Below are 15,425 nucleotides of genomic sequence, written 5' to 3'. Positions count from 1 at the left end.
ATGTGCTATATTTTACAAAATATGGGCGTGGAAAGTGCCACTCCATGAAATGAATCTATATCATTTTAATAGCATATTCCCCTGCAGGGAGCTGTCATCCTCAGAATAGCCAATTAGTGTTCCAAAGCACTTTGTATATATTTTCAATCCTTTAATCCTCAAAACAGCTCTACAAAGTAGATGCTATTATTATCCCCATTTTATAGATGGAAAACAGAGGCTGAAGGAACTAAGTTACTTTCCTGAGGTCACACAGCTGTGATGGGCTGGAGCCAGGCTTTACATTTATTGCCCTGGCTCTGGATTATGCATTTTCTTCCACTCCTTTCTACTGTCTCTGAAAATTTATTGCAATCTTTTAAAATCTATTTAGACCTTTATTTTATTCCCCATTTGGTTATTGTAAATTATACTGCAAAGAACATCTTTGTGCATCTGTCTGGTTATCTCCTCAGGGTTAATTAATTCTTAGAAGTAGGATTGCAATGTCAAGGGGATGCCCATTTAAAATTGTGATGTATGTTACCAAACTGCCCCCTTACCGTCCCACAGGTTATTCAAATCTCCATCCTCTCCAACACTGAATATTGTTTATCTTTCTAAACTCTGCCAGTCTGATAGGTGAGAAGAGAATCTCTCTTTTGTCATTTTTTAATTGTGAGATGCTTTTCATGTTTATGAACTATTTGTGCTTTTTTTGTTTCAAATTACATTTTCCTGTCCTTTATGGTCACCCCTCCCCTGCTTTTTATTAGCAGACGTCCAGAAAGAATTGTGTTTGGAAATAAAATATGCCCTTCCTAATTCCACCTGTCCCCCTTTTCTTATCTGTGGTACCAAAATGATCAACCCTCCTCAACTGCTGTCATTTCAGGCAATGGAGTGGCCATTTAATCAGGCTGTTCGCTTATTCATGTTGCAGGGATGACCGTCCCTCCCACCCGTCTATGACCAGCCTGCTAGCATCTGTAGCCACAGCCTAGGAAGTTAGGGACCTGGCCCATATCTTAACCAAAGTCCCAAAGCCCCCTAAGATCTAGATCAGCACTTCCCCAAGTGTGTTCCAAGAAACTAGAACTCTAGTCTCATGTCCTATGAATAGCCATCCAGCATAAAAATAGAAAATACCAGATTAGGAAATACATTTAAGAACCACTGGATTAGATAAAGTTCAAAAGCTTTCTTTACTGCAGAACTTCTCAGAGCATTTAGTATGTTAATATACATCAAGAGGCTCAGAGAATGGGCTACAGTATGCAGCTTCTCCAAAACTTGTTTCCCAACACAACTCTAATTTTTAAGGAAAAACTTACAGACTAGTGCTCTCTGAGAGTGGGGTTCCCTAAAGCATACTTTAGGGTGCTGTAACTTCTTTCTTCTTCTTCTTTTTTTTTTTTCTTTGAGAGAGTCTTGCTCTGTTGCTCAGGTTAGAGTGCAGTGACACAATCACAGCTCACTGCAATCTCTAACTCTTGGGCTCAAGTGATCCTCTCACCTCAGCCTTCCAAGTAGGTGGGACTACAGGCACACACTACCACACCCAGCTAATTTTTTATTTTTATTTTTTTTATTTTTTTTATTTTTTTTGGTAGAGATAGGGCCTCGCTATGTTACCCAGGCTGGTCTTGAACTCCTGAGCTCAAGGGATCCTCCCATCTCAGCCTCCTGAAGTGCTAACATTACAGACATGAACCACCCTGCCCAGCCCAGGGTGCTGTAACTTCATCTCTTTTCCATCCACCCCCTCTTGGTGATTCCCTGGGATTTCAGGGGCCTGCCCTGTGGGAGGGGTACTTGGGACATGGATCTCTGAGACAGTAAACAGAGAGAAGAACAGAATGTTCCTGAAAAAACTGGCCTTTTAACTTCCTGGAAAACATTGTGCCTTCTTGAACATTCTCTCAGCAATAGTATCTACCCAGCAAGCTAGATATTATTATCCCTGTTTTCTAGATAAGGAGACTATGGCTCAGTGGGGTCTGCACCCATCCAACTGGAAAGAGATGGGGCTGGGGCTCAAACCTGGGTCTTTCTGACTCTAAAGCTTATGGTCGTACCCTGTACAACACCTTCCTGCCTTTGGATAATTGAAAGATTGAAGCCAGAATCATTCCTGTCAGCCCTGGGGGAAAGGCAAAGGACTGGCACATTTGTACCCAACCACCCGCTTCCCCTTGTCTTCCGCGAAGGAGCTGCCCTGCGTATGCTCAGCTCTCGGGCCCTGGCCCAACAGTGGAGGGGCACCTCTTCTGGCTTTGGAAGGCCGCAGACGATGCTTGGAGAAGATTCGGCACCAGGAAATGGTAAATTTCAGGCCCTAAGTAAGAGCCACCCTGGGCACTTTCGGAAGCCTGGGCCCCTGAGGTTACCGCGTCCTCATATCCGAGGCCCTAGGACCACTCTCTGAGTCTGCACTGTGGGCTTAGGCAGGCCCAAGGCAAAGCCAGGCCTCCCAGGCTCTCTGAAGCCTAAGAGGGACAGAGAGGCTCGGTACGGCCGGAGCGCACCACCACTGACACAGCTCTCTCTTTGCCAGGGAGCGGCACCACCTCCCTGCCGGCACCTCTCCCCTTCTGAGGTCTGCTGACCCTGGTGCTGTTCCCTGCCTCCAGCCTCTGAGTCCTCCCAGGCACCAACTGCCAGGAAACCTAATAAACAAGGGAAAAAGCGAAGAGCGAAGAGGCAGTCCCATCTGTTTGGGTCCCACCATCTGTTTCTTTCAGGATTCCCAACAACCTCCTTTGAGCCTTCACCTGGTTTCATTGTGCCAGCAGCTTGGCTCCTTGAAGAGCTGGGATTTGACCTTTTTGTGACCTTGCACTAGTTCCCAGGATGGCTTTAACCCTCTGTGTCCTGCATGGATGTGTGTCTTTCTGTCTCTCTAAAGACAGACTAACTGCTGCACTCATCCTAACCCCTTTCTAGGTTCCCTCACGTGCACAGGGAGGATCTCCTGCCTTTTGCTGTGCAGGAGGAAGACATCAGAGGTCCCGCCCGGCCACTAGCCCAGCCACCCAGACCACAAGGATTTTTTTATTCCAGGTCCTAGAAAGTGCTCACAGACATTGATGGGTTTTAAAACAAAAACAAAAACAGAACACAGTGTGAGGGGGTGGAAACCCAGAGGAGCTCTTCAGAATCAAAGTGTTCTCTCAACTTCTTGGTCCCATTGGCCTCCAAAACCCAGGAGAACCAGCTCCACCCCTGAGCCAAGCTGAACTTCCAGTCTTCGGGAAATTGCTGGTCTGTACCTTCCTTTCTCCGAAGCTTAGCTTTTGGTGGCCTATGGCTTCCATCAAAATCACAAATCCTTTATTTGATTTATTTATTTATTTATTTAGATGGAGTCTCACTCTGTCCCCCAGGCTGGAGTGCAGTGGCACGATCTCGGCTCACTGCAACCTCCACCTCCTGGGTTCAAGCGATTCTCCTGCCTCAGCCTCCCGAGTAGCTGAGACTACAGGCACCTGCCACCATGCCCTGCTAATTTTATATTTTTAGTAGAGTTGGGGTTTCACCATATTGGCCAGGCTGGTCGCGAACTCCTGACCTCAAATGGTTCACCACCTTGGCCTCCCAAAATGCTGGGATCACAGGCATAAGCCACCACGCCTGGCTACAAATCCCTCCCTTGAAATTGATTCATGCCCACATTCCTGACTTTTTTTTTTTTTTTTTTGAGACAGGGCCTGTAGTCCAGGGCTTTACTAAGCACTTAGCAATGGGCTAAGCACTATCTGCATATTATCTCATTTCATCTTTACAACACTGTGAGATAGATAATATTATCCCCAATTTGCAATCAAAATGTATAAAGTAATTTTGCCAAGTCCCCACAGCTGGTCAGTGGTAGTGGTAGTGGTGGCAGGGGTCAGGATTTGAACCCAGGCCTGTCTAACCTTATGGTGGGGCAACGGTTATATCTGTGAAAGATGAAGGCCCATCCGAGCAGGGGTGGAAACCCTAGCCTTGTTCCCCAACCCACCTGCAGACACCGTGAACTAGACCATCGCTCTCCTGAGGGGATGGGAGGCGAGGAAGGGAGGGGAGAGGTCCAGCCTCACTGGCTCCTCTGTCCTAGACATGGAGGCAAGTCCCACTGCTCTCTTCAGCGAGGCCACGTCCCCCGGCCACGAGAAGCACGGTGCTTCTGAAGGTGAGTGGGCAGGCGGCGCTGCCTCTTCATCAAGATGGTGACAGGGATTGGTCCTGGGATCAGGAGAGTATCTTAGCACCAACAAAGTCCTCAGGGCTTCATGGAGTCCTCAAAGCAGCCGTCTGCATGGGGAATAGGATTATCCCCAATTGAAAGATGAGGAACAGGTGCAAAGAGGTGAAGTGACTTGCCCAAGGTCACAGAGTACACTGGTGACAGAGCTGGGCCTGGATCAGGCCTCCTAGTTCCCCACTGAGGGACCATTTTTGCCACTCCACTCTGCCTAGAGTCCTCTAGCAACGTGCCAAGGAGGTCAACTCAGTGTCCCCATTTAGGAATGAGCAGGGCTAAGTGAAGCTGTCACTGCCCCCACAAGTAACTTTCCAGAAGATCCCAAGGGCTGCCAGCCAAGGAATCTTAGAGGCCAGCTTTTTACAGGCAGACATCTCATCCCACCCCACACCAACTGGAGCAGAAGGAGCTCCACACCCTAATGGTTAGCTCGAGTCCCTAGGAACTTAGCTAAGCCCCTGCCCCTCTCTAGGCCTCTGTTCCCCCAGTTGGTCAGTGAGCAGTTGGACAGGGTCATCTTCAGGTCTCAACTTGGTCATTCTGTGGCTCTCCAGGTCCCCAGCGCAGCCTGGCTACAGATACTCTTTCTTCCAGGAAGGCCTCAGAGAATCTCTTTGGATCCAGGTAGGTGGGATTTCCAATAAAGGTACACTCTCCTGCCACCCATTTTCCTGGGGTGGTCCCTGGGGTTTTCCCTGACTTGGAAGGCCAAAGGCAGGTTCAGCCTGACATTTAGGCAGGTGTTGTAAAGAAGGCACTCCTGCCCAGAGCAATCACTGTCTCCCAGGTCTCACCCTACCTCAAATCCCCCACTTTATCTCCCACACTTCCAAGATCTCTTTCCAAATGCAAGTATGCATGGGAGGGCTGACATAAAACTCTTCTGACCACTGGACTGGACAAGAATGTGATAGTAAAAGAGGGTCACGATCCAGGTGTAGTGGCTCACACATGTAATCCCAGTACTTTGGGAGGCTGAGGCAGGAGGATCACTTGAGGCCAGGAGTTCGAGACCAGCCTGCGCAACACAGTGAGACCCTGTCTCTACAAAAAATTTAAAAATAGGCCGGGCATGGTGGCTCACCCCTGTAATCCCAGCACTTTGGGAAGCCGAGATGGGCAGATCATAAGGTCAGGAGTTCGAGACCAGCCTGACCAACGTGGTGAAACCCTGTCTCTACTAAAAATGCAAAAATTAGCCAGGCATGGTCGCATGTGCCTGTAGTCCCAGCTACTAGGGAGGCTGAGGCAGGAGAATCACTTGGACCCGGGAGGCAGAGGTTGCAGTGAACCGAGATTGCTCCACTGCACTCCAGCCTGGGCAACAGAGCAAGACTCCATCTCAAAAAAAATAAAAAATAAAAAATTAGCCAGACATGGGTGTGTGCCTGTAGTCCAGGAGACTGAGGTGGGAGGATCGCTTGAGCCCAGGAGGTTGAGGCTGCAATAAGCTACGATTGTGTCCCTCCAGCCTAGGTGACAGAGTGAGATCCTGTCTCAGAAACAAAACAAAAGAGGGTCATCAGGAGAACACTAACCTCTTCCTAGTCCCAGCTGCTGCTAACTCATTGAGTGACTTGGAGCAGTTGCTTCGAGCCCATGTTTCCAGGCTTCTGCTTCCTTAGCTATCAGATAAGGAGGCTGGAGGGAGCCATCTATTGCATCCCTTCTGACCCTGACTTTCAGGGGCTTCTGGGTGGGCACTGGAGGTTGGGATGCCCAGGGCCACCTAACTTCACCTGCACAGGCTAAATCTCAACAAGTCCAGGCTACTGACGCGAGCAGCCAAGGGCTTCCTGAGCAAGCCACTGATCAAAGCTGTGGAGTCGACCTCCGGGAACCAGAGCTTCGACTACGTACCGCTGGTGAGTACCCTGACCCCAGGTGTCAGTCTCCCTCCGCTCCACTCAGCAGCAGGGCCTTCCTGTGATCCCCCTGCCCACCTCTCCACTTCCTCAAAGAGAAGAAGGCTTTGGTCTTAGAGCTCAGATCCCCTGAGTTTTGAGGTTTCCTAGAGCTTCCCACCCAAGTAGTTAGCAGGGCAGAGGGAGTTTGCATGAATCTCCCCTGCCCAGAGGCCTAGGGATATTGCTAGAAGCCAGCACCAGCATCACGAAAATTCTTTGCAATCTGCTATCTTTGCCTTAAAAATTCGTGGGAATTTTGCATTCTACTCCACGCATCTATGTGTATCTGTTTTTCAGTACATAAAAATAAGCTTTGAAATGACTCACAAGTGAGTAAAATTAACATCCCAGGGACATGGACTGTGTTTAGCAACTGGGTCTGCAGACACCTCAGCATGCTGTAGCAGGGTGAGAGGCTCAGGTCTGGAGCGGGCTTCTCTGAATTAAGGAGCAAGGGAGACTGGCCCTGCCATATCTGGGGCCCCTCAGGACTTGGGAAACAGAGGATGCTCAAAGGAGGAGCACAGTTTGAGCATCACTGCATACCCCTTCTGTCCTTCCATACCCAAGTGCATAATATTCTGAATTTCCAAATATCCAGAGCAACTGAGCACTAGGCATGTATGTTTTCACTCAACAAGTATTTATTGAGTTAGGCCCAGTGCTAGACCCTGGAGAGACAACATTGAACTAGACAAACATAGTTTCTGCACTTACGGTGCTAAGTGTCTAATAGGTTTCAGACAAGGAACTAGGCAATTCTAACCCTTGGGAGTGGCAATGGGAGAGGTCTGGTTTGGTTGGGGAGTACAGGGGGTGGACATCTAGACCAGGCTTGAGATGTGGGGAGCAGACCCAAGCATGACTTCTTGGAGAAGGTCAAGGCTAAGCCAAGACTTGCAGGATGAGGAGATACGGCCAAAGGCCTCCAGAGGAGAGACAGAGCTTGGCAGCTGGGGAGTGGAGTTGGAGAGGGTAAGAGTCAAGGATTAGGCGGTGCAGAGCTTTATTGATCATATTTTGGACTTAGTCTATGAGACACTGAAGTCATTGAACTGAGCCTCCAAAAAGTGTGTGATCTATGCCTCGTAGAGATCCCTCTGTATGTAGGACAGATGGATTAGGGGTGGGGAGAGGGGAGGAAAGAGGAGGCAGGAATAACATGAGGAAGCAGGTGATGGGTTGCAGAGCGATTTAGAAAGTAGACCTGTTGAGACTCGGAAACTGATGGTTACACAGGGAGAAAGAGGAAGGTGAGCTGCTAGAGTTCCCTGCATTGCAGGGGACATTCCCAGTGGCTGAGGTGAGCCCATCCACCTAGGACAAGAGGCAAATATGGAGTGAAGATGTTGACTTGGGCTTGGAGAATGATCTGTTTGAAGTGTCTGCAGGATAAAGGATAGAGATGCTCAATTGACCTGGGTATCCTGAAAATCCCCCAGGCAGGCAGGGTGGGGTGGGCAACATGGATCCAGACTTTTGCATGGCCTGGGGCTCCCTGGGCTAAAACATTTGAGGCCCACTGAAGGGCTTCCCCCACACACAGGTGTCTCTGCAGCTGGCCTCCGGAGCCTTCCTGCTCAACGAAGCCTTCTGTGAGGCCACGCACATCCCCATGGAGAAGCTCAAGTGGACGTCCCCCTTCACCTGCCACCGAGTGTCCCTCACCACCCGCCCGTCTGAGTCCAAGTCCCCGAGTCCCCAGCTGTGCACCAGCTCCCCGCCTAGGCACCCCTCCTGTGACAGCTTCTCCCTGGAGCCTCTGGCCAAGGGCAAGCTGGGCCAAGGGCAAGCTCCAGTGGTGGAGCACACTGGGAAGCTGTGGGCCACGGTGGTGGGGCTGGCATGGCTGGAGCACAGTTCGGCCTCCTACTTCACTGAGTGGGAGTTGGTGGCCGCCAAGGCCAACTCATGGCTGGAGCAGCAGGAAGTACCCGAGGGCCGCACGCAGGGCACACTCAAGGCCGCTGCCCGCCAGCTGTTTGTGCTTCTGCGGCACTGGGATGAGAATCTCGAGTTCAATATGCTCTGCTATAACCCGAATTATGTGTAGTTGGGTGACGGGGAGGCTGGGTGGAGGGAAGGGTGGGGAGGAGAGGGATGGTCAGGGCCATGTGGCCTGGTTTCGGGGAGCTTTTGGAGTTGTAACTAATATATCAGTTACTAGAAAGAGCCCTGGACTGGCAGCCAGGAGGCCTGAGTTCAATCCCAACTTTGCTACCATCCAGTCATGCATCTTTAGGCCAGTCCCTGCCCCCATCTGGGCCTCAGTTTCCTCATCTATAAAATAAGAGGGCAAGATGAGGGAGGTGGAGTGGATCTCAAATGGTTCAGTGGTTCCTTTCTGCCCATTCAGGCAGTCCCGGGCCGACCGCTGCTGGGGCTGGGGAGGGAAGACGCAGTGGAAGCCTGAGCCCTCTTTGGAGGTAGACCACGTGGGCACGGAGTGGACACAGCAATGCCCACTCAAATAAAAGGGCAGATGAGAGAACCCAGTGACCTCAAGTGACCAGGCCTACAGGCTTGCATAGGCACATAGAGACTAGCTTAAAGTCTGGTGCCTGCAGGACAGGCTCTTGTCTCCATGGTAACAGCTAAGGACCCCCCCCTAAATCCCACTTAAAAGCCAATTGGAGAAGCATCCTTCTCAACGCTTTACAAAAGAGTAGCTTGGGGGCCTTTTGTTTTGGCTAGGAAGCTTCCTTAATACATACTAGTATTGCCTTGCAGATCATTAGTGGCTCCCTCACTAAGAAGAGGTGGTGGCAGGACCAGGGGAGACTCCTTGTGAGTTGATGTGTTAGATTTAAGCGGCAGTCTGCGCAAAAATAGTCCTAAAAGAACAGACATGGTCACAGAAGTCAATGAAGACACTAGACAACACCTTACTTAATTTTCCCACTTTTAGGAACTGGGTAAAGAGAACTGCGTCACTTGTACTGAGGCACGAGGGAGCCACCACCAAGTAGGTCGCACCGTGGGATCAGGGGGTCCTCTGGAGCCATGCCACGCTGTGGGAGAGAGGCTTGGCTGCAGTGCCTTTGGGGATGGCAGCTCTGGCCAGGGGAGGCCTGATTTGTTTGGTGAAATGAATGAATTGACACTTCAGGCTGGATCCCCTAGGGGCTTCCTGCCCTCAAGCCCACTGTGTGATGCCTACATGGGGAATGGCGTGCTGTGGCCTCAGATACCCTAATGGCTGGCATAGAGCTGCCCAGTCTCCTCTTCCCCACTGACTCCCCTGGAGGTGGGTCTAGACCTCACCAAGGAACCCCACCAGCTTGGGACTTCAGGCTGAATCTATCCACCCTAGAAGCCCCCTCCTTCAAGGCCTTAATCTCTCCTCATCAAATTCCTGTCCCAACCTTGGAGTGAAGCTCCACAGAGTTCCCTCGTGGGAAAGCCTTGAAAGCTTAGCTTATCAAACCAACTCGTGGGGTCCTGGGGGCTCTGGCGCAAGCCCCAGCCTCAGGAAGACTCGAGGGGTGTGCAGCCTCCAGCAGGCGCTGGAGTCAGGGAGGAGGCTCCAGCAGAACACCCACCGGGCCACAAGGGGAGAAAAAGCAGCCCCAGCGTGATATGGTGCCCTGCCCCCCACCTCCACCCCTCCATCTATGCCACAAGTCTCCCACAAGGGATTCTCACGGCCCTTTTGAATACTTAAGATAAAATCCCATTGCTGCCTCGTGGACTGGCTCTGCTTCAGACTTACCCTCTGGGGAGGAACCCAGGCAGGCAGTCCTGGACACTGTGGCCATCACAACCCCAGGTGGGGCAGGATGCCAATCTGGGGTGTTGGCTCAAAGTCAGTGCCACCAAGGCGGGTAAGAGCTTTGGGTTGTCTTGCTCCAGGCTTCCAGGAGATGTGAGCAGAGCTTTGTCATCTCCCCGCACACTCCCCATCCCCTGCCAAAATCACTTCTTTAGCTATGCAGGCAGCAGCCTCAGCTTCAGGGTAAGGGTGGCCGGGGGTGGCACCTACTTCCTGGACCACAAGTAATGGGAAAAAAATGCCAGGTTTTGAGTCAGAACACCCAGACTCAGGTCTCAGCCTATTACTAGTTTGGGCAAGTGGTTTCTCCTCCTAGGTGCCCTGGAGCTGGGGCTTTCTCCTGCTCTGACAGTCCCAGACTCTCTGCCTCTGAGATGTTTCCCTCTTCATGAACATGAATTTGCTTGAGTTCTCTGTGTGACCTTGAACAAGTGGCATGTGTGTTCTGGGCCTCTTTCTTCCTCTACATAACCAGGCTGAACTGGGCTGTCCAGCACCTCCCTGCCCCACCAGATGAGTCTGATTCTGGGTCTCCAGGCCTCAGCGTGGACAATGGCCAGGGCTTGAGGTGAACCGGTCTCTGCCAGCATAGAACTAGTGCTACAAGATGCCTAGCAGGAGCAACCAAGAAATCCAGCAAGGTGGTGGGCACGCTACCCACTTCTCTAGGAAAGTTCCTCAGACTGCTCCCGCACCAGCCACTGGAGCTCTGCAACATGTGTGAGGCCCAAGAAAACTGCTGATCTCTGCAACCCTGGCTCCCCTGCCCAGCCCCAAAGGTGCAAAAGAACAAATCTTCATTGGTTGCAAATAACCCAAGAGCTATGGGGGCAGGTCTGGACAAGAGACATTTTTAAAGAACTTCAGTGATATTGAGATGACATGCAGCCTCAAAAACGTGCTACCGGGACTGCTAGGCAGAGGACCTAGGGGACTCGCTTTAAGGAAAAGATAAGAACCTTCGGTAATTAGTACATACATTGAAGCTAACAGAGTTCTAAAGTTTCTCAAGCAGGGAACACATCGCCCCTGCAATCTCATTTACTTTGGGTTAATCTGGTTTAACTTGCTAAACCAGCCCTTGCTTTCTAGGTCATACAAAGGAATATTTATGCCCTGCACTGTCTGAAGAAAGGGCTAATGCCACCGTATGACAAAGCCCAGCCTCCAAGCTGCCTTCAGTGGGAAAAACACTGAGCTGAAAGTTGAGGAACCCAAGCATGGGTCCCAACTCCACCACTAGTGTGCTGTGTGACTTCTGGCAAATTACTTGCTTTCTCTGAACCCCTGTTTCATCTTTTGTGGAGTGACGGGGGTTCACAAGATCAGCATTTCCAACCCTGCTCCTCACTCAGATGAGACGTGAATAAGCAACCTACGAGAAACTGTGCTATGGGCAAAGATGTTGAGGAAGCAGTAGAAAGACAAACTTCTTTAGATTAGGACAACCTGACCCGTTAATATGTTACTGTGCGTTGTCAGGCTCCGAGCAGGTGACCCAGCAGCAGCTCTTCTCTGGTTACTAGGTCAGAAAATGCTGGTCTAGATCTCCCTTAGGGCTCCTGGGGCACTGGCATTCAGAAAGCCTTTACTGGGTGCCTACTGTATGCCAGGCATGGCATACTGGGTACCACAGTGAACATACGAGGTGCTGTCCCTGTCCTTTTTGGAGCTTGGCAAGGAGCATTTGAAGAGTCTCTGTTTCATGAATCATTTTCCCACTCCCTGGTTCTCTAGGTGGGTTTGTCTTCACTGGCCCTAGAATAGTCCTGCCATCTGTGGGTGTGGCCTCGTATTAGCACTACCTAGGTACCCTTTGCGCTAACGGCCAGCCCCCTGAGCTTTCAGACTCTCATTTATGGTATGGGTACAGAAGACCACAATAGCTCATGGTATTGCACAGCCAGAGGGGAGTTCATGCTGGGGGCCTCCTTGTCCAGGTGGAGCAGGAATGTCCCTGCAACAGAGTGCCCCGAGGGCCCAACCTCCCATGACACGCAGATGCAGAACCCTGTCTCAGGCCCCTCAGCTCGAGACCAACTCCAGATGCCAGGATAACTGGGCCCCATCCTTTGGCAGACTTACACTGGACTTGTCCATAAGCGGCCTCGGTTTCCAGCCGGCTCCCATGTTTCCCCAGCCAGTCCCTTCTCTGCAGGCAAAATGAATGGCATCCCCTGGCCTTCACTGACCTGAGCTGCCACTCACTGCCACTTGCTGTGGCTGATGAATGGACTAGCTGCTTCCAAGACTCGATTCTGGTGGGCTTTCACCTGCTCTTCAGAGACATGAAAAGCAAGGGTTCCTCCTTCTCTTTTCCAGCTGGTTCACCAGGAACAGCTGTCAAAAAAGGTGTCTGGAAGTTTCCTCTAGATCCTGACTTGCCCTCTGTTAATCCCTACCCTTATTTGAGGGCCATGCTACTGTTCCCCTTCTCTCTTCCTTGGCAGGGACTCCCCATGAGAGGGAAGGAGGAAAGGGGTCTCCCCTATCTGTGTACAGTCTGCCCCCCACTCTGCAATTGCCTGCCCCATTGACCTGCCTGGCTGGATCCTGTGTAACACCCCAGCACCTATAATTCAGGGGTCCAAATGCCCACATGCACGTCTCTCTATGTGCCCATTATAACATCTCTAAGTGGTCCCTAGATTCAAATGCATTCCATACTTTTAGTGCCCTGGGAAAGGAGAGGGAAGGGTACTGCCACCCCATGAATGGGGCACGTGCTCATTGCCTTGGCATCTGGAAGATTTTGTTCTCACCAATCTAGCAGAGACTAGAGAAGTCAACAGAAAAAAGATGGACACATTCTTCAGCTGTAACATAGCATGCTCTGCAAAGCCAGTGTAAAAATAACCAGGGCAGGGGTGTGTGTGGCATTTTGCAGCTGGGTAAATCTGATCCGCAGAGATCTGTCCAAGGTCGGGGGCTTGGCAGCAGCTCCTGGCCACACCTACAGCTCCCAACCGTGGACCTCTCTGCCCCGTGTGTCCAGCCCTGCTCCCAGCCCGTTGACTTTAGCCTCTCAACAGCACTGCCTCCCCGGGTTACCCGATGAGGTGGGATTTTTCTCCTGTTCATGCTGCAAATCTCCTTGGCTCAGGGCCAGCCGTTTTGAGCTTACAGCCATGTCCCAACGCAATGCGCCTCATCTCAATGCCGCTGACTGTGGTGACACATGTGGTATAGTTTCACTATCTGCCCAGGTGGCTTTGGCTCAAGTGGCATGGCTGGTGCTTGTCCCCATCACAGCCTCAAGTGCCTATGACATGCTACCCGTGCCCTCGCCTGCTCATCTGTAATGTCCCCATAGTGCCTATGACACTTTCTTCTTCTTGGGATATGAATCGCCTGCTTGCCCCCATCAGAGCCTCAAGTGCCTATGACATGCTACCCGTGCCCTCGCCTGCTCATCTGTAATGTCCCCATAGTGCCTATGACACTTTCTTCTTCTTGGGATATGCATCGCCTGCTTGCCTGGTAGCCAATTACATAGATGTCATGGAAGCCCTGGATGTCAGCCGTCTAATGTCCACTAATACTCAGCAAATCCTACCCTGGGGCTGTGTGTGTGTCTGTTCTCAAAGAAATGGCTTCTTTGTACATGGTGGCCACTGTTATCTAGGCTTTGAGCTGATAAAAATTGTTGAACCTGATAATATGACAAAGTTATACTTGTGTCTGATCTTTTGTTCTCAAAGCCAAGGATACCTGGCTTTCAGACTAGCAGTTCGGCGATCTGTTTGCCTCACTTCATGTGTCACATCTGTCTTCGTTCGGGTTCCCCATAAGGTGACTAATTGTCACGGTGTGCCGGGGACTGAGGAAGGTTACCAGGATGTGAGACTTTCAGTTTTAAAACTGGCACAGTTCCAGTCAACCTGGAACAAGTTGGTCACAGCAGTTCCTTCAAAAGCAGAGCCTGAGACAAGGATTCAGTGCAAATAGTTTATTTGGGTGATTCCAGAAAATACCCTTAAGGAAATGTGGAAGTGAAATAGGAACGCAAAGAAAACCAGCAAAGGGAAGGTTACCAAGGAGATTACTGCTACAGGTGTGGACCCTCGCCCCACTGGTAACTCTGGGAGTCAGAGTAGATGCACACCACAAAGCTCACAGTGAAGGAACGGGGTGCGTGTACACCAGCTCCACTCAGCCCTTGGGGAGGGCCACTCTGGAGGATTCATTCCTTGGTGCTTCTGGTCTAGCACAGATGCACCAGCTGAGCAGGCTCCTGCAGCCCGCGAGAAAGCTGCCAGGCAAAGAAAGGTAGGCGCTCGTGCTAATAAAACGAGAACATGATGCAGTGTCTACCATGCGTTTCCTTCAACCCTGGCACCTCCCCTGCACCAATGATTGAGACATGCGTACAGTATCTTTGCAGATTTTAAAGTTCCAGATATGCTATCTACTATTCCAAGACCTCTGTAATAATAAATGACCAGGATGTATCATTATTGAATAGAGAGAGCCTAAATTACAAAGGGTAACCCATATTTTTTTTAGTACATTTGGTTTGAAATTAGCAAGATGAACCATGAAACTGATTTTTTTGGCTTTTTTAAAAAGAAAGAGATGCAGGTGCTGGCAGACGGGAGTCAGGCCCAAGTGCACTGACCTGAAACACGCCAAGGGGCTGCAGCAAGGCACTGACGGCACCTGCAGCAGTGTCTCTCCTGAGCTGCTTGCCACATTTCATATTTCTCCCAGAGGCAATTCGTGATCACAAAATATATTTATTTGAAAATCATTAGCAGCCACCATCTTGTCTTGGAACCCACACAGACTGACCCCAAAATCAAACATAAGGCTCATTTAGAAATCCTTCAGCAACTTGCCTTGTTTCCTCAAAATCAATCATCCCTTTTCAGATTTGAGGGAGGACAATGGACTATAATAGGAATTCCCAATAAGCCAGAAACATTGCAGCGGTGTGCTAAGGTCTCCTAATGGGAAAAATTGGAGGAGCCCCCAGGCTGAAGCTGACATGGTAAACAGAAACCCTGTTCACATGCATGGCCCTCCTAGGTGATGTTCAGCTGGATAATGGACTGTCACTGTGATAGACAAGCCCTCTCCCTGGCCCTCACCATGGCTCTAGGCTGCTGGGGGGACCTGACGTCCCCTTTGTAGTACCTCACTGACTTCTATGAGCCTGGCACTGCCTCTCCCTCTGTAAGACACGTGCTTCTTTGTTCTTTTCCTCCACTGTGCATCCTGTAAAGGCCAGTTGTGTGTGTGTGTGTGTGTGTGTGTGTGTGTGTGTGTGTGTGTGTGTGTGTGTGAGTTCTGCTGGGATGGCAATTAGGATGTCCTAGTCCCTCACGGGTGAAGAACACATTGAGGAAAGCAGGTTCTCGGGGCTCCTGGGTTAAAGAACTCTGTAGGAGACGAAGTCAGCCCAACAGTTCAGGATTCTGGGTCTCCTGGGTCCTCCGTCCCACAGTACCCAACTCCCTCCAAGGCACTGCTTGCCCCCCGCCCCGGGAAACCTGAGCTCCACTGGGCTCAATTAATC

At 50.7% G+C, this 15,425-nt stretch overlaps 1 protein-coding gene across 1 annotated transcript in view; it reads left to right on the top strand.

Moving 5' to 3' along the window:
* The window catches only part of VWA5B1 (von Willebrand factor A domain containing 5B1), a 49,049-nt gene extending 35,493 nt beyond the window's left edge, over positions 1 to 13,556 (top strand). Inside the window, exons 17-21 of the mRNA XM_031015566.3 lie at positions 2,190 to 2,303; positions 4,082 to 4,156; positions 4,783 to 4,852; positions 5,976 to 6,093; positions 7,682 to 13,556. Of these exons, the coding sequence (XP_030871426.3) occupies positions 2,190 to 2,303; positions 4,082 to 4,156; positions 4,783 to 4,852; positions 5,976 to 6,093; positions 7,682 to 8,188 (884 nt within the window). The 3' untranslated portion in view covers positions 8,189 to 13,556. The remainder of the gene's footprint in view (positions 1 to 2,189; positions 2,304 to 4,081; positions 4,157 to 4,782; positions 4,853 to 5,975; positions 6,094 to 7,681) is intronic.
* Positions 13,557 to 15,425: the final 1,869 nt, after the last annotated feature.

Source organism: Gorilla gorilla, chromosome 1 (genome assembly GCF_029281585.2).
Source record: "Gorilla gorilla gorilla isolate KB3781 chromosome 1, NHGRI_mGorGor1-v2.1_pri, whole genome shotgun sequence".
In the NCBI taxonomy this organism is placed as follows: domain Eukaryota; kingdom Metazoa; phylum Chordata; class Mammalia; order Primates; family Hominidae; genus Gorilla; species Gorilla gorilla.
This window is presented reverse-complemented; position numbering and strand designations above follow the sequence as displayed.